The sequence below is a fragment of the Lagopus muta genome, chromosome 1, assembly GCF_023343835.1.
Source record: "Lagopus muta isolate bLagMut1 chromosome 1, bLagMut1 primary, whole genome shotgun sequence".
NCBI lineage: Eukaryota > Metazoa > Chordata > Aves > Galliformes > Phasianidae > Lagopus > Lagopus muta.
Window position 1 is genome coordinate 127245322 of NC_064433.1, and position 24851 is coordinate 127270172.

At 40.0% G+C, this 24851-nt stretch overlaps 1 protein-coding gene across 1 annotated transcript; it reads left to right on the forward strand.

The window, feature by feature from the left end:
• The first annotated feature begins 377 nt into the window (after nt 1-377).
• MXRA5 (matrix remodeling associated 5) lies at nt 378-20138 on the forward strand. Its single transcript, XM_048934505.1, has 7 exons — nt 378-924; nt 2465-2680; nt 6335-6464; nt 6813-7203; nt 9507-14498; nt 15112-16012; nt 17429-20138. The coding sequence occupies exons 1-7, from the start codon at nt 728-730 to the stop codon at nt 19338-19340; spliced, it is 8739 nt and encodes a 2912-aa protein (XP_048790462.1). The 5' UTR covers nt 378-727; the 3' UTR covers nt 19341-20138.
• Nucleotides 20139-24851: the final 4713 nt, after the last annotated feature.

Here is a 24851-nt window from a genome sequence, read left to right on the forward strand (position 1 = left end):
GCGACAGTGTTGTGACAGAGCATCCAGAGAACGACGGTGGGGGGCTGCTTGTATACCACTACGAGAGGAACAAGAAGTCCAGCCTGGCACGTCCTGTTTCAGAATCACATACGGGACAGGGAGCTTGGCAAACTTAGTCAACGTGTGTGCTTGCGTGTACGGGCGCTCCGAGCGCGCTGGACCTCTCCCGCTCCACACCGCAACCTTCCTCGAGCTCCAGCTCCCACCCCGGCCGAGGCGCGCCCCCTTCTCCGCAGCTCCCGCGCCCCCCCCCCCCCGCAGCTCCGGCTGCCCCTCCGCCCCCCGCCCCCTGGCGCGGTCCCGCCCGCGCTCCCCCGCCGAGGGGCCGCCCACCCCGCAAGAAGAGCCGCTCCGCCGCGCCCTGCCCTGCACAGAGCCCGGCGCAAGGAGGCGGCCGGAGTGACGGAGCGCGGCGCCGGGCACCCCACGCCCCTCGTCCCCATGCGGCCGCGGGCGGAGGGAGGTTGCCGCCGCGGGAGCTGCGCGCCCGGACCGCCAGGACAGCGGTGGGGAGCCGCCGTCACCCGCCCCCGGAGGGACGGGCTCGGCTCCCGCCGGCGCTGAGGACCACGCGCCTCGCGGGGACGGGCGACTTGCGGCAAGGCAAAGGAGGGAGCAGCGGCACTATTCCCCAGCGCCGCCTTGCCCAGCTTATGCTCATCGGGGGACTCCAGGAACGGCGGCGGGTTCTGCAAAATGACGGGCGATGACGAGCCCTAAGGCGGCGTCGAGACGTGCCGCCGCGGGCTGCGATGTGCCCCGGCGAGCCGCTGCCGGAGGGCCCGCGGGCAGCCCGCTAGGTGCCGGCCCGCCGCTTCGCTCCGCGCCGCCGCCCGCCCGCAGCGCCCCGGGGGCATGGGAGCGGCGGGCGGCGCCCGCTGAGAGCGCCGCGCTGGCCCGCAGGTAAGGAGCTCGGGCTGCGGCGAGCAGGGGGCGGCGGCGGGGCGCCCTGCGGGCGGAGCCCTGCGGGGAAATTCTTCCCTAATGGGAAGCATCTGCCCGCGGTGACGGGCCCGAGGTGTAGGCGTCGATGGAGACGCGCGGGGCGCCCTCCGGCGGCGGAAAGAGGCGGTGCGGCCGCGCCCGGACCCGCGAGGTTCTGCTGAGGGCTGACGCGCGGCGTTGGGTCTCCGCGCAAAGCGGCTCTGGCAGTTCTATGAGGTGCCCCCTCCCAGGAGTGGGTGGGATGCTTTTGAAAAGGAGTTTCCGCTGAAGAGAGATTTAAGGAAAACGGCACCTGAATAGTCTCAGAGCAAATTATAAGCTGGTTTTGGGGTTGGTTTTCTTTGGTGTTTTTTTTTTTTTTTTTTTTTTTTTTTCAAAGAATGGTAAGTGTCTCATTAACTTAACCACAGATATTTGAAAAACGTCTTCATCTCGATGAGCCTCTCCTTTGAACTTAATGGTTTGCACATGATGCAAAAAATGATGAAAAAAATCTCTCACTAGCTGGCAGATCTGAGAAAAGCTTACTTTTATACTAAAAGTAGTGACTAATGGAACTAATAATCTCCAGCAGAACTGTCTTTCCCTCTTTGTCACACTGTTATACAAGAGCAGGAATGCTAAATTTCTGAGGCTAATAGTAGTTTGCCTCCTTGTATGGCTTTAATCTGAACAGCTCAAAGTCTTTTGATGGTGGAGATAAGAACAGGGAGGCAAACTTTCTTCAAAGCTAGGCAGTTTCATCTGTAATGATACATCTGTACAAATTATTTGATACTCAGACGTGGCCAGTGCTCAAGTTGCTCATCATCAGTTGCATTTATTTGCCAGATCTAGCATAGTGTGCCTCTTCAAATGCCTCTCCATGAACCCAGCCATTGGTCTTCACCTGCGCTGCTCTGAGAATTTGAACCTCAGTGCTGATGGACACGGTGCTGTTATGGATACTTCTAATCTTGCGCTTGTGCTTCCTCTGAGGGCTGTGCTTGTATTTCTAAATCTAAATCTAGTTAGCAGCCTAGGGACTTCAGGAGGTAGATTTGTACCATTTATACCATAATTGATGGGATAAATATCTAGTATTGCCTTGTGATGAAAATGACTTTCTTTCATCGACTGTAGAGGGAGCCATGGCAACTTGCTTGAACTAGATGCTTCCTTTGAAATTCTGATTTTTAGATGAGATGAGCACTAGCCTTAGTGTGTAGAGCAAGCCTACGAAGTGTATTACCTTAAGGAGACAGAATAACTTTAGTAGAATAGGTACTGAAATGTGTTACAAGAAAAAAAGTTGACTTTGAAGTAGCAAGAGACCTCGATGAAATAAAAACTCCTTCCACTTGAACTTTGCCTTAATTGCCTACAGAACTTCTGCGAGGTTGCAGAGCATCAGAAAGTACATAAAGCGTTTTCAAGGGATTGAAAAATCATCGTTTCTTCTCTCTGCCCCCTCTCCCCGTTCCCCCTTTTTTTTTTTTTGTTCCCTTGGACAACCCAGGAGGAGCGAGGCGAGGCGAGCCGACACGATGCGGGAGAGGGCCGCGGTGGGGGCACTCTCCGTGGTGCTGATCCTGGCGCTGGGGCTCCCACTAGGAGCCCTGGCCTGCCCCCACCCTTGCGCCTGCTACGTCCCCACCGAAGTCCACTGCACGTTTCGATCCTTAGCAGCCGTGCCGGCAAGGATTTCTAAACATGTGGAAAGAATCAATTTTGGGTTTGTATTGCAGTTTATAGCAAACATTTTTACGTTCTTGGTGTGGAATCCTGGAATGCTTCGAACACGTGCAGCATTCCAGGATCTTTGTGTGCACTTTTTAAGTAGAATTGCAGATTGCTGTTACTTCCAGACAATATATTTCAAACATTGCAACTACTGGCATGAAGGGAATTTTAGTGTAAGTTCCATGTTTCAAAAAAAAGTTCCTTTTTTAAAAAATAAGCATTTTTATGGTGCTGTCAGTTTTTATGCTGTCACTTGTTATTGACAAATAGTACATGCATTTACAGTGTTTGAAAACTGTATTGATTAAATCTACTATGGGATATTTACTAAATGTTGATTGTTATACCTGATACACAAAAAGGTAGTAGAAGTAAAATTCTCTAACTAGGTAGCATTTTGGACCACAATGAGATAGCGTATCCTAAAGCAGTACAGTAAAGAGAAGTTACTCCCATAGGATTTGGAGTTGTTTGTTTGTTTTTCCCAAGGAAATTAACTTTGTTTGTTTTTCCCAAGGAAATTAACTGTGGTAGAAGCAGACATCACTGCTTTGGGGGGAGAGAATTCAGGCTCCAAGTCACCTTTCTCTGAGTACTGCCAATTCACATCTGTCTATCAGACTATGAGATAAGAAGGCAGAGTCGAAAAGATGCACGAGCCAGCAGTGTGCAAAGGCTGAAAGCCCAGTGTCCTGGGAGAGAGAGTCAAGAGAGAGTGCCAGCAGGGAGAGGGAGGTGATTGTTCCCTTACCTCTGCCCTTGTGAGGTCCCATCTTAAGTGCTGTGTCCAGCCAGGCTTGGTACTCCCAACACAAGAAAAATGTGGAGGTGTTTGAATGGTTCTGAAGGAGAACCACAAGGATTTATCAAAGGGCAGGAGCACCTTTCCTGTGAAGAAAAGCTGAGGGAGCTGGGCTTGTTCAACCTGGGAGAAGGCTCAGAAAAGACCTCATTGCAGCCTTCCAGTGCTTGAAGGGAGCTTATTAACAGGAGGAGACTGACTTTGTAAAAAGTTTAACAGTGTTAGGACAAAGGGGAATGGATTTAAACTAAAAGAGGGGAGATTTAGGAAATTACTCACAGAGTGGCATGGTAGTGAAACTCATTTCCCAGAAGAGTTCTGAATGTTACGTACCTGGAGGTGCTCAAGGCCAGGTTGTATGGGTCTCTGGGCAGGCTGATCTGGTGCATGGCAGCCCTGCCTATGGCAGGAGATTGGAACCAGATGATCTTGAAGGTCCCTTCCAGCCCAAGCCATTCTATGATTCTGTGACTGCTGACAGGCTGTGTATCCCAAAAGTGCTGTATAGGGCCATTGCATGACATAGCATGGTAAGAAGTTGTAGTCCTCTTCTTCTTGATATCAGAATTACGTCACTGGCTGGCATGAACTCCTTCCACCATTCCAAGGCCTGTAACCTGTGTCTGATGATGCTGAGCGATAGTAGGGATCTTGATTTATTTTGTCCTCTGTAATTAGATTGTCTATCCTCCAGTAATTTATCCATCTAAAGTCTGATTTTATTCTCATATTCCCAGGTACTCGTAAATTTGTATTGCAGAAATCAATTTTTTTTTAATTTTCATTCAATTTTTCAGTCATCCCAGAGTCAAATTAGTGGAATTAGTATTGGAGTTAATCACAAATGTCTAATTTTTGCAATTACAAATTGAATTGAATGAATGTCCAATTGGGTAAATCTTAAAACATTTTGTGATGTGAAGGATGTGGGTTTTTTGTTTGTTTGTTTGTTTTTTAGCATGTCTCAGCCTATTTGTTCATGGTCCCTTCTGAGAAAATAAAATTTCATACACAATGACTACTAATTTTGTCTTGACTTGATGAACTTAACGCATGATTCCAAAGAGAGTCATTGAAGCAGATTCATTAAAGGGTGCTTTCCAAAGAAGCTGTAGTGCAGACTGGCCAAATTCTATACACCAGAACATGTCTCCAAGCGGCCTTATATGCCTCTTTGACTGTGCAATGAAAGTATTTTGGAGCCTGATGAGTAATCCATGTCCTTGTTTCCCTGGCTCATTACTCTTCTTTGAAGCCTACCTAATGTTACATTTCTTCAAAAATCCTGTTACTGTAGAGTGCATCAAGCTGCCCTCCCCTTTCTTGTCCCACATTGAAAACTATACATCTTCAGTCACCTCTTCTCTATACATTAACATTCTACAGCAAATTCTTTTCCTAAATTGGTTCAGAAAATCTTAAAAATCTTTTTCTAAGCTTCTAAATTATGTAGGCATTTTGGAAGTTTTATTCTGTTTTGTTTGTTTGTTTTGTCTTTTAATAAAAGTACATTATTTGATGCTGCTACGGTAAAAGTCCTTTTCCATTTTTTGTATTTTCATTGCTGCAGATCACGTTTTCTGAAACCGTCTTCCCTACCTGTTGCATTTCTTTCATTTTTGAGAGGACTTTGTAGAATATTTCCATTTTAAGGTGTTATGTATTTGGAATGTAAAAATGATTCGTTTCCTAACTAGAAATAATTTAGGAAAATTTAAATGGTAATATTTAAAGACGGTTGGTTTTTAGTGGGCTTTTTTTTTCTTTTTTCTTTCTTTCTTTCTTTTTTTTTTTTTGTTTTTTCCCCAGAAGGACTGATTTAAGATAAAGGAGTTTTAGTACGATGGCTGCAGTATAAATTTAAGTGGTCTGTGGTAGGACTAAAAATACCAAAATATTAGTCCGAATTTTTTGTAAATTCAGAATCTTCAGATAGGTAAGATGATGAGAATCTAGAAGTATTCCCTCATCAAAATATTTACATTTCTCTGTGTCTCTTCCCTTCATGCCTAGAAAGAAACTTTTAAAAATAGGAAAAAATCTTTAAAATTGGATGCTTAATTTGGAGCTTTCATGCCCAGATTAGCTTGTATGTCTGATTTTTGTGTCTACATTTGGAAAACTCAAATGCAGAACTAGGCAGCCAAACTTAAGACTTAGGCACTGGCAAATAAAATCTGACTTGTTAGCACAAAGTGAAATCAAATAGTTTTCAAAAGGTAGATTTTCAGTATTACTTCTTACAAAAAGGTTCCTGGGCTCAAATTATATGATTGGAAACTCAGTTCCTAGATCTTATGTAATTAATTGATGCAGCCAGTTAATTGTTGCAGCAGTTAAGCACGATGTGACTTCCTGCTTCTCTTGTTGTTTGGGAGATATCCATTTTTAATGTCCTTTTTCCAAGTCTTTATTCATTGATTATTAGATGCTGTTTTGGCAACACTGCAGGCCAGTTTGCCAAGCTCCATAGCATCATGGATTGGATACAAGCCATTAATTTATTACCATTCCATAAACTGAACTGCATGGAAAAACATACTGACAACTATTAGAACTTAAACGCCTATTTGTTACTCCCAGTTTTAAATTAAGACTAAAGTGCCATGAATTGATTTGAAAGAAATCTTAATGTAAACATGAGCTAAGTATACTTGGCCTTATAAAAATGTTTCAGTTACTTCTGGCTCTTTGACAGTGTGCTAAGATCCATCCAATTTTTGCTGAGAGTTAGGTTATACTAATTTTACATTTGCAGTCCATGATCATTGAATCATTCCAGTTGGAAGGGATCTTAAAAGGTCATCTGTGTAAAATGTAATTGCATTGTGATTTTTTTTCCAGGTTTAACAGTATACAGTCTATATATGAAAACTCCTTTGCAGGACTCACTAAACTGGAATTGCTTATGATTCATGGAAATGACATTCAGAATATACCTAATGGTGCTCTGAAAGATCTCATGTCCCTGCAGGTAATGCTCAGGTCTTCCTAGATTTCCTAAATTCTGACTTATATGAATAACTGAGGACAAAAATAAGCTTTTTCTTTAAAATATCTTTCTTAGAATAAAGGTAACATTCCCCCTGCCCTAAAATATTGGACTCCTGTTAACTTTGCCAATGTCATGCTTATTAATGCCAAATAATAGTCAGTTTATTTTCCAGCTTTTGTCCAGCAAATCATTTTTTTAGTGGTGCAAAGGGTATTTGAGTATGTGAGGAAAACTTTGGAATGCTTGTTTGGATTTAGATACAAAAACAAAACTAATCTATTTTTTTTTTTTTTCCTTTTTTTTTTTTTTTTTTTTCCTTTTTTTAAGGTTTTCAAAATTAGTTACAATAAATTGAAAGTTATAACTGGCCAAACTCTCCATGGACTTTCAAGTTTAATGAGGCTGCATGTAGACCACAACAGAATCGAGTTTATTCATCCAAATGCTTTTAATGGATTAACTTCTCTGAGACTGGTCCACTTGGAAGGAAATTTACTCCAGCAGCTTCATCCACACACCTTTTCAACATTTATGGTCCTTAATTATTTTAAACTGTCAACAGTAAGACATCTCTACCTATCTGAAAATGCTATTAGCATGTTGCCTGCAGGGATGTTTCAAGGTATGCCACTGCTGGAGAATCTTTACCTTCATGGGAATCCGTGGGCCTGTGACTGCAGCTTACAGTGGCTCCTTGATTGGAATGAAAATTCTGGAGGTAAGAACAAGATTAGAAATGCATTTTCAAGTCATAATATTTAAAAAGTTTTGCGTATGAATAGCTTTGTTATTTCTTGGGTGGCATTTCTTACACGATGCCTATGTGCACTATGTTGTTGGGCAAAGGAAGGAATGCGGGAATCAAGTTTCCAGATTCCTCTGTGAGTCCTTTAACTTTGAGCTATTAACTTTAATGCTGTTATTCATTGGCATTTCTCCATAGACCACAACTTACTTTTCTGAGGGAGGCAGTTTACACCTACAATCCTGCCGCTTTTTCAGAGGAATGTCATTTAGGCTTAGATGTGAGAGAAGTACCAGGCTAGAACAATTACAGACATATGCAGAAGCAAAATAACAAAAGCAAAAACAAAACAAAACAGTTGCATAATACCTGTAGGTCAGGTACCCATTAAATGTGGGCTTCTTTGAATGCTTGTTTTTCAGTTCAGGTATCTGAGTGCCCCATCTCAGGTTACTAAGTGCTTACTGTGTAGTAGGCCAGAGTGACTAGTGTTACACCACAGCTGTTAAAGATGGAATCATCATTTAATTGCAACTGGAGAGGTTTCAGAAGAGTTCTGGAGTGATTTATATAACCGTTTAAAGCATTTGATGATGATGGATTTTGTCATCTTAGAATATGTTCATTGCAATTTTGCACTTAGCTGTACTATTAGGAAAATTAGTAGTATTAGCAGTACTTAGCTTAACTTTTAGAAGTGTATGATACTTTAATACATAGTGTAAGAGTCACTGATGGAGCCATAATTGAGGCGTCTGACTGTTACTGTATGTATGTAATAATGTTCTCATATATTCTCCCTTATCAAATAAGTGAGTATATTAAGTGTACTTAAGATGCACTCCAAGTAGTAATGATGAAATATTAGATGGTCTTCTATTCCCTACACAGTGATGACTTGCTACCATTTTTATTCAAGTTGATTATTTTTCTACAATAAACCAACCAGTGATTTTAGGAAAGAGAAGATAATTATTCCATGCCATTTTCATGTGTGACAATTCTTGTATTTTTGTACAACTGTAGCACTAACTTCTGTGGGAATTCTGACAGGAAAACAGCAGTGCTGTTTCAGTGCTCACTTTAAGTATTTCAAATCAGTGTAGCAACTGCTAATAAGGTGACTGTGTGCTAGCCCTGTCATGAAATATGCTTACTTCATCTTTGAAACATATATGAATGTGCAAGTAATAGACAGCTTCACTTAATTATTACATTTGTAAGAATTTCTCAATAAACCTTATCTTTCAGACTAGCAAAGTATACGTATAAAGTATATTTTCTGTTAAAAAATAGGTAATGACATTTTTTATATTCTTTTCGCCTTCTAGTATTTTACATTGTAACTCATTCATTCATCCTTTGTTCCTCAGAAGTATTCAACGTGACACTTATTCCTAGAAAAACTGGAATACAGCATGTGTCCAAATCAGTTATGTAAGGCAACATTTGAAGCTATAGTAAAGTTAAACATAAATACACGACTGTTGTTTTCCAGACAAGAGTCTTATTGGCACTGATAGAAGGACTCAAGGCTATCATTTCCTGTTCTAATACTCCTCTGTTTAATCTTCATTTTGTCATTACAGTTTTGTTCTTTGTTTGCAGTTATTTCAGAGATCAGGGAAGAGGTGACATTTTCATTTTTTTCTGCTGTCAAAAGATTGCAAGTGCAGGAACTAAGCAGTATAGTAAATTGAATAGCTATAGGGGAATTTTTTTTTTTTTTTTTTTTTTTTGTGTTGCCAGTGTAGTACTGTATAGTTCTCCTGTAGCTACTAAAGGTTAAAAACTTCTATATTTTTTTTTTTTAATGAAAAAAATCTGGCATTTCTCAGGCAAATGGTGCATTTTTGAAAGGTGGGATGACCTAGTCTTCAGACGTCCAAAAGATAGATAAACAGGTTGTTGTTGTATACATGCAGGCTTTTTTACACAGCATAAATATTTGCAGGCTTCTAAAATGTTGCTCTGGACACGTCGATTTCTAGTCACTTGATTCAGAAGGAACAAATCTAATTTCCAGAACAACAGAGTAACCTGTCATTACAGTCAGAAGAATTTGTGGTTGGTAGGAGAATCAGGCTCATTCAACTGTGAAAACAAAGAGGTAGCATTTAAAAAAAAAAACACTGGCTTCTATATGCCACATGTCCATGTGTCATACCATGCTTCCCATGACATCTTACGATCTTGGAAATTCTTTAACTCTGGGACACAATTCTACAGCTTACCCTTGTTTTCTTTTACTTTTTTAGTTTTTTCTTTGCTTACAGGTGTTCTAAAATGCAAAAAGGACAAAGCCTATGAAGGGGGACAGCTCTGTCCTAGGTGCAACAGCCCAAAACAGCTGCAAAAAGAAGATATCCAAAACTTGAAAGAGATTTCCTGTAGGAAACCTATCATTCAGTCCTCACTGAGGCACAATAGCAGCACTCAAGACGAAGAAGATGGTGAGAATTATGAACTCCCTCTGGAAGTGTTTCAGTCTTCTCCATGGAACATTACACTGAATATGACTGATGAGCATGGCAATGTAGTCCATTTGAACTGTGAAATCAAGAAACCAACAGGCTCTACCAAGATTCAGTGGAATCAAATCCAGACTCAGGAGATTGATATAAATGCTACAATATCATTGGATTTTGAATGCCCAATGAATCGAGAGAACTATGAAAAACTGTGGAAGCTGATTGCTTATTATAGTGAAGTGCCTGTCAAATTAGAAAGGGAACTTATGCTCAGCAAGGAGCCCAAAGTAAGCTACCGGTACAAGCAAGGCTCAGACTATGATGCTCTTTATTACACAGGTGTAAAAGCTCAAATACTGGCTGAGCCTTCCTGGGTGATGCAACCTCTTATAAATATCCAATTAAACAGGCGCCAGAGTACAGGGAAAAAAGTGGTGCTATCTTTTTTTACTGTGTTTTCTCAGGCAATTCATACCAAAGACATGAGGCAGCAGAGAAGCTGGGTAATGATAGAACAAAATCAAAGCATGAGGAAAGCACAGAGTGTGGTAGAAGGGTCAGAATGTCAGCTGAACTGCAACGTGAAAGCCTCTGAGCGTCCTTTCATTCAGTGGCTCTTTCCAGATGGGACAAAACTGCAGGCACCGTTTAATCAAAAGGACAGCAGATTTTCCATTCTCACTAGTGGTCAACTAGTCATCAAACCAGTGAGTTACACTGATGCTGGCTTGTATCACTGCATTGCCCAAGTGAGAGATGATGTGGATATTATGGCTTACAGGCTTCTAGTGCAGCCTCCTGCTATTCAAGTAGCTGACTCAGATATAGTGAGAGTTGAAAAAAATGTTGGAGATCCCATAGTTTTGCCTTGCAGTGCAATTGCCAGCCCAGAGGCACAGTTGAGCTGGATTCTTCCAAACAGCCAGGTACTTAATGTTTTGTCAAACTCTTCAAAAGGATATGTGATGGACAATGGTACTTTGTTTATTCCAAAAAGCCACGTCAGTGACAGTGGCCATTACAGATGTGTGGCTGTCAATCAGCAGGGATCAGATCAGTTTACTGTAAGAGTGACAGTAAATAAAATGGTGTCTGACAGGTCATTTAAAAGGATAAAACTGAAAAAACGCACAGGCTCGAAAAGCTCATCAAAAACAAGAGGGCGGGTCATAGATGATGGAGAAGGATCAGGCACAGGAGGGGTTGATGAATTCCCACGAAGAAAGAACCACCTGAAGGACAGGGAGATATCCTTTAAACAAAAAAGTGACCAGATGCTAGAGGCTCAAATTAAAAAGGGGAAGAAAGGCAGAAGGAAAATGAAAATTTGGAAAGGTACTGATAGAACCCAAGACAGCAATGTTGCGGAAGGCCGAAGGGCATTTGAATCTCGAAGGAGAATTAATATGGCAAGCAAACAGATTAATCCACAGCACTGGGCTGACATTTTGGCAAAGGTCCGTGGGAAGAACCTTCCTAGAACTACAACAGCTACAGCCATTTTGTTAACAACTGCACTGCCATCAGATGTGCAGAAAACTACTCCTGTCCCTCGTCCAGTAGCCATCCCTCTGCCTTCAGAGACAACAGCTGACGTAATTGATTCTTCTGCTGATGCATCACCACTGGGAGAAAATGAGCCGTTCTCAGTCACTGTTTCCCACAGCAGTAAAACATTTTCAACTTGGTCCACAATAATAGGGCTAGAAACCGAGCACTTCTATGACCAAAGAATTTTAAAAACACCTGCAAGTGTACACTCTGTTGAAATCCCTGTATCGAGTCCTGTCCTTGCAACAGTGCAACCCCAAGGCCAGCAGCATCAGGATGGCAGGGCTGATTCTTCAGTTGTAGTCACAGAAAACACTCATGCTGTCACTGAAGAATCTTTGACCAAAGAAACAGTGACCAACTATCTTAATATTCAGAGTAATTCATTCACAGTGGAACGTGTAGATGCAACTGTATCTTCTAAGTCAGAGGAAAATTCTGCTTTTGCTGAGCTACCACTTGATGCTTCTGTCCTAGCTGAATCTCAGACTGTAGATCTTTATAATGTCTTGGAGAGAAATGAGAGATTAAATGAAGTGGATCAAAGGAGTGTTGGCAGTACAAGTTTAGCACCTTCTCAGCTATATGACATCCCTGCAGATTCTGTAGGTTCCACTATCATTTCTTCATCTGTTACAGTAAAAAGCAATGACTTCATACATGTACACAGAGATGGATCCACTGGTCAGACAAAAATAGCAGATGTAAGTACAACTTCTCCAGCTGTTATATCCATCAAAGTCCAGAGCAAGGAAGAATCAGAGACCCACAGAAGTACAGTGACTCAAGAAAGCATGTCCAGCACTTACACAGAAAGTATTCAGGGAAGAGAACAGAGAAACCTGTCTACTCCAAAAACAGATCCCACATTTGTTTCACCAAGCACCAAGAATGTTTCTTACAAAAAAACAGAGGAGATAACTGCTGCTTCCATCAGCAAATTGACTGCTGCCACAACATCAACACCCTATAGGAAAACAACACCTTCACTAGTTACTCAGCATGCTAGGAAAAGGCCTTATGGGAGAAGGAGGCTGAGACCAAATAGAATCCGCCAAAGAACAAAACATTTCCCCCGTGTTGTTTTAACTACAGAGGCAATGCCTAACATTCCAAGAACGTCTAAAGTTGAAGCTGTGACCCAGGCTTCCTCTACAGTACTTGAAAGTCCTGATCTTAAAAGCAGTGTCAAAATACAGGCTAAGGAAGAGGAGCATAGGGAAATCACTCCTTCACTAGTAACTGATCCTGATGTATTAGGGAAAATGACCAAAACCAAAGAGGTGGTCACAGCTTCTTTCTTTAGGCCTACTACTTCTCAACCTGAAAGAAAATACGTGACACATTCTACTCCTGAAACCTTGGTACTTCCAGTGACTGAACCCATCACAATTTTGTCATCATATGTTGCACATAACACAGTTCCCACAAAAGAGTCAAGTGCACCTCAGAAACCAGAGCAAAATATAGTGCCAACATTTGACTCATTAGAGAATGTATCTGAAGAGAGGAGCCTTAAAGCAGATCCTGAAGCTCCAGATAGTGAGGCAGAACCATCAAGTACAACTACCTCTGAGTATAGGAGCAGCTTGGTATCATCTACGAAATCCAGTTACCCGGAATCTCAGGAAGAGACCATCACTTTTCACTCAGATGTTGTGGCTAATGAAGCTACTGCTGGAACATTCCAGCCGATGTATCCTACTGTGACAGATTTAAGTACTCCTTCTGACACACTGGAAGTTCTTGAAGATGTCTCAGATTCAGAGGAGTTATGGAAGCCCACAGTAGTTTTAAAAACACCAGCAATAACGGAGACACCCCCGCAACAAGAAATGATGTCCTCCTCCTTCAGCACAGTGGAAACTCAAACTTTTCCACATACAGAAACAGAAATGTCTATTGTGTCTCATGCTGGGGCAAAATCATCTTCCATGGATAAGGAGGAAACAGTATCAAATGTATTTCATCACGATCCCACTTTGCAGACATCTGAAAAACCTCAGACTACACACTATGTCCTTATTCCATTTACAAAACCTCCTACTCTTCCTCCCCCCATCTCAAGCACTTTACGTCATTCTCTTCATTATACTTCCAAAGCCAGTAATGCCTTCAATCAGGAAAGGTTGCCAGCAGTAAAACAAGTTGAAGCAGAAAGTGAAAGAACGGTGGTGAGCTCAAGACTGAATGTACGCCCTACTCCCTTCTCTAGTCAAAACAGGATTAGCATACAGTCTAAAGAGGAGCAGTTCAAAGAGATGTACAGTAGCAGGTCAAATAACAGTATATTGCTAAATCCAAACCTTCCCCATCCACCCGCTGGAATGATACCAAGCCTAAATCAAAGACTGCCAGTTGTGCCTCCAAGACACGTTCCAGTAAGAGGCACAGTGAAGCCTCCATATGTTGTAACACAAGGTTCATTTCGTTATTTTATGACACATCAGCCTCTTCACTACACAAACAAACCAGAGATAACAGCATATGCAGCAAACACCATCCAGGACAAAAAATCTTTTGCCTCTGAGAGAGAGACAACTACCCCAACACAGGCTACTCCATTTTACAGAACAAATATATTCCCTACAAGCAAGTTTAGTAATCATGGTCAGAATAGATACAATATTAATTCAAGATTTTTTGGTAGCAACTATGTTCCAGATAACAGAGGCACAGCAGGGAGACTACCAAATCAAGAGATACCCTACTATCCCAGTTCCAGAGTGCCGTTCCTGTTCAACAGAACAAGGATTTTACCTCACTTGGGTATACATCCTAAACCTGTGGTCCCTGGTCAACCAGTCCCAAAAGACACAAATGAGAAGAAGGTTGCCCAGGTCTCCCCTCCTCGGATTACAGTGCAGAAAGTTACAGCTGTTCCAATGCCTTCATATACCACAACCACCACATCACCACCAGCAGTGATTTTGAAGATAACCCCTCCATCCTTTTTCTCTCAGAGCAGAAGACCCCAGATATCCACTACAGTTCAGCCTCTTCAGCCTCTTAAAAATGCCCACTATCACCAAAAAGTTCCATCTGTGCCTTATGTGGGAGGCATTACATCACACAATTTATCTATAATTCAATCTTCAAGCAATTTCAGGACACCTGGAGAAAGACCTAAAATTATCACGAAAGGATCTCAGAGCATATCTGTCCTTGCTGAAACAGATGCTCTTATCCCTTGTGATGCAGTGGGGGAACCAAAGCCTTTTATTACTTGGACAAAAGTCTCTACAGGTGAGACAGATGAAAAAGTTTTCTTCTACACAGTTTTAACAGTACTAATACTTGGGATTTTACATAGAAATGCAACGTAATTACAGGGATAGTCCAAAACAAAGAACAAACACTGAATATTTTGTCTGTATCAGTACTGATAAAATGTGATTAATTGCAAGCAATAGTTACAGATAAAAATAAGTTAGCAGTACCTCTTGTAGTAAAATAAAAGCTCTAGTGTTTAATTAATTTATTTTTTGAAGGAGGAATAGCAACCAAAAGATTATTCACAGCAGTTGAACTTACTAGAAAGCTTGTGAATAACTGTTAGCTTTGCCACCTTAAATAAGTATGTATTGTCTCCATAAGCAAAAGAGAAATTTTCTGAAGTTCTAAAGTAAAGCACAGAGCATGTGAAGGTTCCCATACTGCATGTACTTGCAAGCTAGTGTGGTTAGATTTGAACTAGAAACAGACTGTGGACAGTATCAGAAGATGTCATGTGATCCATATGAAGTTGTAGTTGGTGTTAAGTAGTTCTGTTGTCTTCCATAAGGCTTCTTTAGTGCGGGAAAGCATGTCTAAAAAACCAACCCTTTGCCTTTCTATTTCTTTCCTCTTAATTTCTTAGGAGCTCTAATGACAGCCAACACCAGGTTACAAAGGTTTGAAGTCTTGAAAAACGGTACCTTCCTTATCCGAAATGCTCAGCTTCAGGATCGTGGACAGTATTTGTGCACAGCTCAGAACCTGCACGGCGTAGATAAAATGATTTCTGTGCTCACGGTTGTAGCCCATCAGCCCAAAATTTTACTTTCCCGCTACCAAGATGTCACTGTCTATTTTGGAGATACCATAGCAATGGAATGTCAGGCTAGTGGGACTCCAAGTCCACACATTTCATGGATTTTCCCAGACAGGAAGATTTTGCAGACAGTCACTACTACAGAAAGCAGGATAATGCTTCATGAAAATCGAACCTTATCTATCAAGCAAGCAACATTTTCAGACCGGGGAGTGTACAAATGCATAGCTAGCAATGCTGCAGGAGCTGACAGCATAGCAGTGAGGCTCCACATTGCAGCCTTACCCCCCATCATTCAACAGGATAAGCAAGAGAACATTTCTTTGCCCCTTGGTAGCAGTATTAATATCCACTGCACTGCCAAAGCAGCACCTTCGCCCAGCATCCGTTGGGTGCTCTTCGATGGCACACAAATTCGACCTTCCCAGTTTGTCAATGGGAATTTATTTGTTTTTCCCAATGGAACTCTTTATATTCGCAATGTCTCCCCCAAGGACAGTGGGGTCTACGAGTGTATTGCCGCCAACATGGTGGGAGCTGCCAGGAGAATAATACAACTTCATGTGAAGAAACAAGCATCTAATGCTAAGATCACTGGGAGCTCTCCTCAGAGGACAGATGTAACGTATGGCAGTATCCTGCATTTGGACTGTAGTGCTTCTGGTGACCCGTGGCCTCGGATACTATGGAGGTTACCTTCCAAAAGGATGATTGATTCCCTACACAGGTAAATTACTATTTCAGGTGTTGAAACTAAATTAGAATTGAACAAAAATTAAGAGAACTCATATCTGCTGAAGCTTCACTCTTGCCTTCTGTGAGTTTTGAATTAGAGCTAAAACCATTAAGGAAGAATTTGAAATTATATCAAAAGATGGTCAAGTTGTAATGTAATAGCATAACTTTCCTGAAAACAGCAGTACTCTTGAAAAGAAGGCTTCAGGTGTTGAGAATAATTTGCCACTATTTGTGTCTGTAAATGTAGCAAGAAGTCCAGCGCCAAAAAGTCTTGTTTCAGTGAGTATGATAGTATATTTAGAGTTTGCATAGATCCATACTTCCCCTAGAAGAACTGGGATTACTATTTTTCACTTCTACTTGTATTTATCATTATACACTATAAAAATGGGACAAAGAAATTAAGTAATCATGAACATTTTAACATTAGATAAATTAATGTTACCTTACTTAGATGTTACCATGCTTAAAATAATACCTTCTCTAACATTCATTATATCAAGTAAAATATTGATTCTCCAAAACAAGAAAACTGTCCTCAGATTTCGCTGAAAACACAGTTTCTACTCTATAAATTCTCTTTGAGCACTGTATACAAGAAATATACTGAAATTTAAATGCACAGTTACCAATAGCTTTCTTAATAGTGGAATGTAGTCAGCATATTTTCATTGGGCAAACAGTGTATTTGAGTAATCTACAAATAGTACAAAATCCAGAATTATTGGTTTCTTTTCTCTTCTATGATCTTCAGTTTATATAGTACATCTCCACATTGGGGAGAAAAGTGTGAATCTACTGAGGAAATTATTTCTGGACACAATGCACCAATTCCATAGTGCACTGGAAAGTAATAACAGCCTTTTAGCACATGTAATTTTTTTTGCCATGTTTTGACGTTTAGATCATTAACAAAATTAACACTGTAGAAGCTACCTACTCTGTATTATTGAGTCTGAACATTTTGCCTATCTGAGATTTTCTGAGGGTTAAAAACATTGAACCTAAGGCCAGAGGAAGTAGCTCATCTTGATTTGTTTTTAACTGAGTACTGAAGTATCAGACTCCATAGTTACATTCCATATAGGTTTGGATGGAGTATATCGTTCAGACACGACGTGTTAGAGAATTCAGCGTATGTAGTCAGAGGATTCAAAATAAAGGAATAATATTAAAGTCACTACACAAAGCAGGGTATAATTATTTGGTTATGAGTCAGTGGAATTATTTTTTTCCATTTTCTTTTTCATGTGACTGTCTTGGATATTTCAGATCACCTAATTGTCTTAACAACAGCTTTGCTCCTATGTTTCCATATTGTTGGATTGTTGTTTTTCCCCAGGTTACACTCAGTAATTACTAAAATGTGATTTTGCAACTCATATCCTCTTTTCTTTCCTTACAGTAACTTGGAGACTAGAATCAAAGTATTCAGCAATGGGACTTTGGTTGTCCATTCAGTTACAGATAAAGATGCAGGAGATTATTTGTGTGTGGCTCGCAATAAGATTGGGGATGACTATGTGGTCCTCAAAGTGAATGTGATGATGAAACCTGCAAAAATAGAGCACAAGAATGAGAATAACCACAAGGTCAAGTATGGAGGTGACCTAAAAGTTGACTGTGTAGCTACTGGTCTACCAAATCCTGAGATCTCCTGGGGTCTGCCAGATGGCAGCATGATCAATACCTTCATGCAGTCAGATGACAGTGGCAGCCGGACAAAGCGATATGTGGTCTTCAATAATGGAACCTTGTATTTCAATGATGTTGGACTGAGAGAGGAAGGGGACTACACCTGCTATGCTGAGAACCAAATTGGGAAGGATGAGATGAAAGTAAGGGTCAAAGTAGTGGCTGAACCTGCAACTATCCGGAACAAAACCTATGTCATTATTAATGTACCCTATGGTGATGTTGTCACAGTAGCATGTGAAGCCAAAGGAGAACCTACACCCAAAGTAACTTGGCTTTCCCCAACCAACAGGCCCATTCCTACTCTATCTGAAAAATACCAGGTATATAGGGATGGCACTCTTCTCATCCAAAAGGCGCAAAGATCTGACAGTGGTAACTATACTTGTGTAGTGCGGAACAGTGCTGGAGAAGATCGGAAAGTAGTGTGGATCCATGTCAATGTTCAACCTCCCAGAATCAACGGGCATCTCAATGCAATAACATCTGTAAGGGAGACAGCCGTCAGGGACAGCAGGAAGCTTATTGACTGCAAAGCTGAAGGCATTCCAGCTCCACGGGTCCTGTGGGCTTTTCCAGAAGGAGTAATCCTGCCAGCCCCCTACTATGGAAACAGGATCACTGTGCATCGCAATGGTACTTTGGACATCAGAGGGGTGAGGCAGACAGATGCAGTGCAGCTTGTATGCATTGGGCGGAATGAAGGAGGTGAAGCGAGACTGATTGTGCAGCTCGTCATCACAGACCATTTGGAGAAACCTTCCTTCAGGGACCCTGTCAATGAAAGGATCACTGCCATTGCTGGGCACAGCATCAATCTGAACTGCTCAGTCCAGGGGTACCCTGAGCCCACCACAAGCTGGATCCTTCCAAATGGCACGGAAGTGCTGAGTGGCAACCGTCTGCACAGATTTTACCATAAGCGGGATGGAATCTTACACATCAGTGGTCTTTCCACAGGGGATGCTGGGACCTACCGCTGTACAGCTAGAAACCCAGGTGGTTACGTGGAACGGATAGTCTTCCTGAAGGTGGGACTCAGGCCAGAAATCAGCAATCAGTATAACAACCTGGTGAGCATCATCAATGGAGAAACTCTGCAGCTCCACTGCATCACCCAGCCAAACCAGCGGGCGCAGATCTCCTGGACACTGCCCAATGGGATGGTCCTGGATGCTCCCCAGGCTGTGGGTCGCTTCTCCCTCCTGGAGAATGGCTCACTGACAGTGCGTGAAGCTTCTGTTTTTGACAGGGGCACTTACCTGTGCAAGGTGTCCAGTGACTACGGCACTTCTATTATGAACGTGCCTGTCATTGTGATAGCCTATCCCCCTCGGATTACTAGTGAGCCAGCACCTGTGATCTATGCCAGGCCTGGAAATTCAGTAAAACTGAACTGTATGGCCATTGGGATTCCTAAAGCAGAAATAACATGGGAGCTTCCAGACAAATCTCATCTGACAACAGGAGCTCAATCCCGTCTGTATGGAAACAAATTCCTCCACCCTCAGGGGTCATTAGTCATCCAGCAGTCTTCTCAAAGGGATGCAGGCTTCTATAAATGCACTGCTAAAAATATACTAGGCAGTGATTCGAAAACAACTTACATACACATATTCTAACACTAAAACAAATGCCTTTGGCTCAGTGCTAGAGTTCGTCACTGCCAGCAAGGAAAGTACTGTTTGCAACAAAGCCAGAAAGGCTGATGGCAGAAAAAAAAAAATAAAATTCTGTTTTCATGCAAAGTGCATTGCTTTTGTACTCAACATAATAGTACTTCCCTGCAATAGAAGAAGGCAGTAGATGTATCTAAATTAACACATTGGAAAAGGTCTTTAAATTGTTAAGACAATGTGATGTGTTTTTTCATGCTACCCAGTAGCATTTGAGACCTGAAGTATTCTGTTTTTGTCAATAGTCCAAAGCTATTCTGTGTTTTAACAAGCACCTTAAAAGCACCAAAGAAGTATTAACTGCTAATAAATGAGCTGCAGTGATAGAAGTGTTTTAGTATTTTGGAAAAACAGACTTTTCCCCTGCAGCGCTTTTACATAATCTAGTCTTATAGAATATGATTACTAACTTTTCTGTTCGTTCTCCTATCAGCTCTTCAAAATCAAAAACTAATTTAGCAAATAAGAGTGATCTATTTTAATAAAATTACATGCAGACATTAATTACCATAACGTACAAACAAACCTTTTCCAGCTACTATGGATGCTCCAGTCAAATCATCCATATATATATTTTATATATATTTTTAAATCAGACTATGAGACTAGAAAGAGTAACAATGAATTTGGTCTCATTTTATAAATTATTGGTCTTTACAAGACTCTGATACATTACAGTGTTTTATAATGTTTAGGTCAATATACTGTACATTTTATAATAAAAAATATTTTCCAAAAATTGTATTCATTGGTTTTTGTTTGTTTATTTTTTGAGGAAATAGTGATCTCCAGACAGTGAGAATATGAAATTAAATCAGAAAAACAGAATTCATACATTGTTATACATATTCTTCTTCTTTGTAAACATGATGTCCTTACAAAAATGCGAAACTTCTGTTATATATAATTCAGAATGCATTTACATATAAGTACTTAAATACTTTTCTTCCAATCAAGGATGGTTATTTGGGTAATTACATAATTTTAATAAGATTCATCTATTTTGCTGTTGAAATAATTGCTACAAGTAGCTGAATATGCCCTTGTTTCCACTCAGAATTTTGAATAAGTTTAAAACATATGGATTCTCTGAGGTGTTCCTGAAGTCTTAAACTTCTGATTGATCGTAAGATTTTTGCTCATATTTTAAAGCAATGTTGAGGGAAAAAAAAGCTTTCTTTTTCTGTTGATTACAACATGTTGTTAGTAATGTATTCAAATATTTACATTTTCTAAAAATGTAAACTTAATGATTATCACATAACAAGAAAATATTAGATAGAATTTACTTTTAAGTTGGTGCAGGGTAAAACGGGTTTTATAGGATGATGTACTGAAGTTGCACCTATGTTAGTCAAATAAATAGCACTTAATTATATCTTTTTTTTTTTTTCTATGATTTAAATGCTTGGTCACTAAATTAGCAAATCACAAGTTGAGGAATATGTCTAAAAAATTGGCAGGGAAGTTGCTGCGCAGTGGAGCTAATGAAGAAACGGACAAGTGTTCAACAACTTCAGCAAGATCATTGACATGGTCTTTTCTAATCTTGCCAATTTCATTGAGCGTGTCACAGATTAGGTGTGCCTTTAGTTACTCTACTTAATTTTTAAACTTTATTTTATAGTAGTTCTTGTAAAATGGCAATATAATTTTTGATGATAATATATCTTTTAGAGGCACTGAAGTTCTCATGGTAACATTTGATCAAAATCAGGCACTTGCATTTATAAAAAAAAAAAAAAAAAACCACCCTAAAATCAAATGTTTCATCAGTTGGGATGAAATGAAGCATCTGATAATGTGCGATTCACGAATCCAGAGTTTGCTGCCAGTGGAAGCTTTGCAGGCATAAAAAATTGAAAGATTTGGCTTTAGAATTCTTTTTTCAGGTCAAGACCTGCATGCTTGCAAAATTCCCTCAGAATTGGATGTCACATTTTTTAATGTGTTATGATTTCCATTATGTTTACCTTTAACCTTTCATGAATGCATATTACCAGTGAGAGGCCTACAAAACACAATTCTCTTCCAAAAGAAATATCACTACAGCTTAACAAATATCAGATGAATATGTTTCACATTCACACACAGGCAGTGTATGTCTGTATATTCTGCTGCTTTTAGGCCTAAGTCTGGATGTCATTCCGTATGTTAAAATATTCATTAAATGAAGGTAGTCATAAGACTATGAATATAAATCATAATTTCTTCTGATATTTCCATAATTATATGAAGACATTAAATAAATCAATGAAAAATTCACATTACTTTGAGAACATTACGCTTCACTAATTTTTTATTCAGAATCCCTCAGTCATCTTTCAGAACAAGCAGGAGCCATGCATTCAAGCCCAGTGAAGATCATTTCTTTTCCGTTTTGAGAGGTGATGGGAAATTGAGTTGTTGCTCTTGATTTGAGAAGGTTTTCACAATTTTTACTTGATTAATCAAAGTAAGTCCTGCATAGTTTCCTTGGGGGAAGGGGGTGGGGAATAAAAAAAATCCTTTTTTTGATTTGAAAATGGATTAAAAAAAGATTTACTTGACATCTTCTTTGGAGAAACAGAGTAACAAGATGTTTCATTACAGCTGTGTTGATTATAAATTGTAATCGGAGTTTTATATACAATTTGTTGCTTTGACCATCACAAAAAGAGGTTTATTTTGACCACATCCCTAGTACTACTTACAAGCAATATAAGCCAAGGTGGGAACATAGGCCAGAAAAGCAGAAAAATTAAAAAAAAGAAAAGAAAAGAAAAAAAGGAATTAAATACAGTGTTCATTGTTCATACCATCAAGATCTGATAAGATCCCTAAAACACTAGCCAGTTCACTTACATATTTTAGTGATTATCTTCAAAAGCTCATGAAGGCCAAGTGAGGCACAAGAGAACTGAAAAAAATACTAATGCCGTAGTTGAGAAAACATAAAACAGCTGAACTCTGGTATCAGGAGAAGTATTTTGTTTAATTCATTACTAAACAATCTAAGAGCATCTGTAGAATAACTCCGTGATAGGAAGCAGCTGTTCTGCAAGTTTGCACCACAACTTATGTCAAAGCAAACTAGTTACCTTTTCATAAAAGTAATTATCTCAGAGAATGGGAAGAGAGGATTGAAATATTAAACAAAATGTTTGACAGTCAGACAGGATGCTCTCATCTCTAAACTAAGGAAATATGATTTATCTGTTATTAAGTGAGAGAACAGATATTTTCAAAACATTTAAAGAGGAGTCATGAATAATGGGTTGTGAGTTATGAGAACATGTCAACTGAGTCCAGACCAGGTTGTTTTTTTATGGACCAGTAGAGTTCCAAATTTTCATTTAAAAATCTCAGGTATAGAGAATACATTCTGAAAATAGGTGGGTAACATAAAACTTAAAGAATTTATAGCACGGAAAACAGGATTATGATTCAGAATGATATTTTAGATAAGTGAAATGACTGGAAATTGATTAATTTAATTCAAAAATTACAAATTCAAGAATTTTATTCAGTAGACCGAAATTGAATAAACAAATAGCAAACAATCAGTGAGGAAGACACAGGAGTGGTCCAAATGATGATACTATTTCAAACAAAACATCCCATCAAAAGGAAGGTTTTGTGAAAGAATACAACAGAGATAATGGAGGTAATTATTCCCTTTTCAGCCAGGCTCAAATATAAAAAAAAAAAATAATAATTAAAAAAAAAAAATTGAAAGGAATCCAAGAAAGTGTTCTAGGTAAGTTAACATATAAGGATAAGTCATGTAGTGTAGAGGCAGTATCCCTCTGTTCTTCAAATAGTTTAGTTAATAAAGCGTTCTAGCATCAGGCAACTCACAGAGCTGCACAGAGCATAAACAACTGCCAGGCCTTTAGGTTTTTATTTTGCCCAACTTGTATTTTATTTATCAATAAACAGAAAATGAATTTTCAAATGAGCATTCACCTTATCTCAATATAAAATTTCCCCAAACCTATGCGCATCTGGCTTGTACCTTCATTGTTAGTCATGTGATATAATAGAGAGTATTCCCTCTCTCTTGTTTGCCACTTGACCATAGTGCATTGCAAGTGATGAAATACAGTTTAAGGTCTTTCAGAAAGCAATTAACAGTCCATTAATCATCCCCAGAAGAAATTGCTCCCTTGAAAATATAAACAGTAAGACAGAATCCATTGCAAACAGTGAGGAAACACATGAAGGAAACATTGAGAATTATCATGTTATGGTCGAAATAGTGGGTCGAAATAGTGGGTTGTTAGATGTCATTATATTGATGCATAAAGCTGAAGATTGATGTCTGTGTTATAAAGTGTCATGTGATTTTTCAGCTACTCTCAGTTTCTAACAAAATCTATTTTTTCTCTGAAAACCTTTTACTGCTTGTTCATTCCACTAACACTAACACCGAACAATAGAAAAACTGTTAATAACTTTGCTAGAATAGAATATTCTTAGAAGGGATGAAGAGCAACCCAAAATATTAACCTTCTCTGTGAGCACTCTTTCATCATGTTGGGTTTCAGAGGTGATGCAATAGAGAGAAACATGGAATGCAATAGAGGGAGGGGATCATAATTGAGGACATTCCTCTCATGCTTCTCTTCCCACAGGCAAGATCCACTGTCACTCTTGAAATGGTGAGAGTGATGCATCCAACACCTGGGGTAATGTGATGAAGAAGATGCTATGACATTGGACTGCAGCTGTGTACCACCTACTAAGCACTTGTTTGAATGGGCCTCCATAAAAGGAAATGTATCTGTTGGCAGCAGTACTGAACTATGACTTCTTTCTCCTCCATGACTCCATTTGTTAAGCAGAGCTGGCCACAGTATCAAAGTATTTATGCATTTTTGGTGTCTAGTGGGCCAGATCACCAAGTGGGAACTTCTGGTGGCTGGAGATGGGATGCAACAATATGAGTTTTCAGAGATGTAGGGGTGGAATGACATGAGATGGATAGTCAGATTATAAAATTCAGAGAATAAGTGGTGCTGTCAGATGCAGTTGCCTCGTATGGGGCTTTGTATCACGCAAAAAGCACCTGGCATCACATGTATATTGAATAGCTCTTGAAGTAACAACACTTTAGGAGGCTCACAGTCAACTTTACTCCCATTGTTATAAATCATTAAAGCTCTGGCTTAAAAGTAGGTGTTTTTCTTGGTTTTATCATAAATGCTCAATAGATTGAGCACTAGAAAACTGTAAGAGGCATGTTAACATTCTGTAACATTAACCCGTGTCATTAAAATAATTCATACATATCATCTTTGGATCTCCTGTCTGTCACGCAACATGTTGTTTGTGTGGGCAAGAAGATTACTTACAAGGCAGCCAGGCAAGGTCGGGTGGCCTGATTTAATGGGTTGCAACTACCAAATAATGCACTGTTGTACTTTCTCTGTTCCAACAGAAATTTTCCACTAGATTGCTTACAGCATCTATTTT

Bases quoted from the DNA above. Each gene is read 5' to 3' on its own strand.
- MXRA5 (XM_048934505.1), top strand. From the start codon at position 728: ATGACGAGCCCTAAGGCGGCGTCGAGACGTGCCGCCGCGGGCTGCGAT. The intron at 925-2,464 runs GTAAGGAGCTCG...TGGACAACCCAG, and splicing joins AGCGCCGCGCTGGCCCGCAG to GAGGAGCGAGGCGAGGCGAG. The intron at 7,204-9,506 runs GTAAGAACAAGA...CTTTGCTTACAG, and splicing joins TTGGAATGAAAATTCTGGAG to GTGTTCTAAAATGCAAAAAG.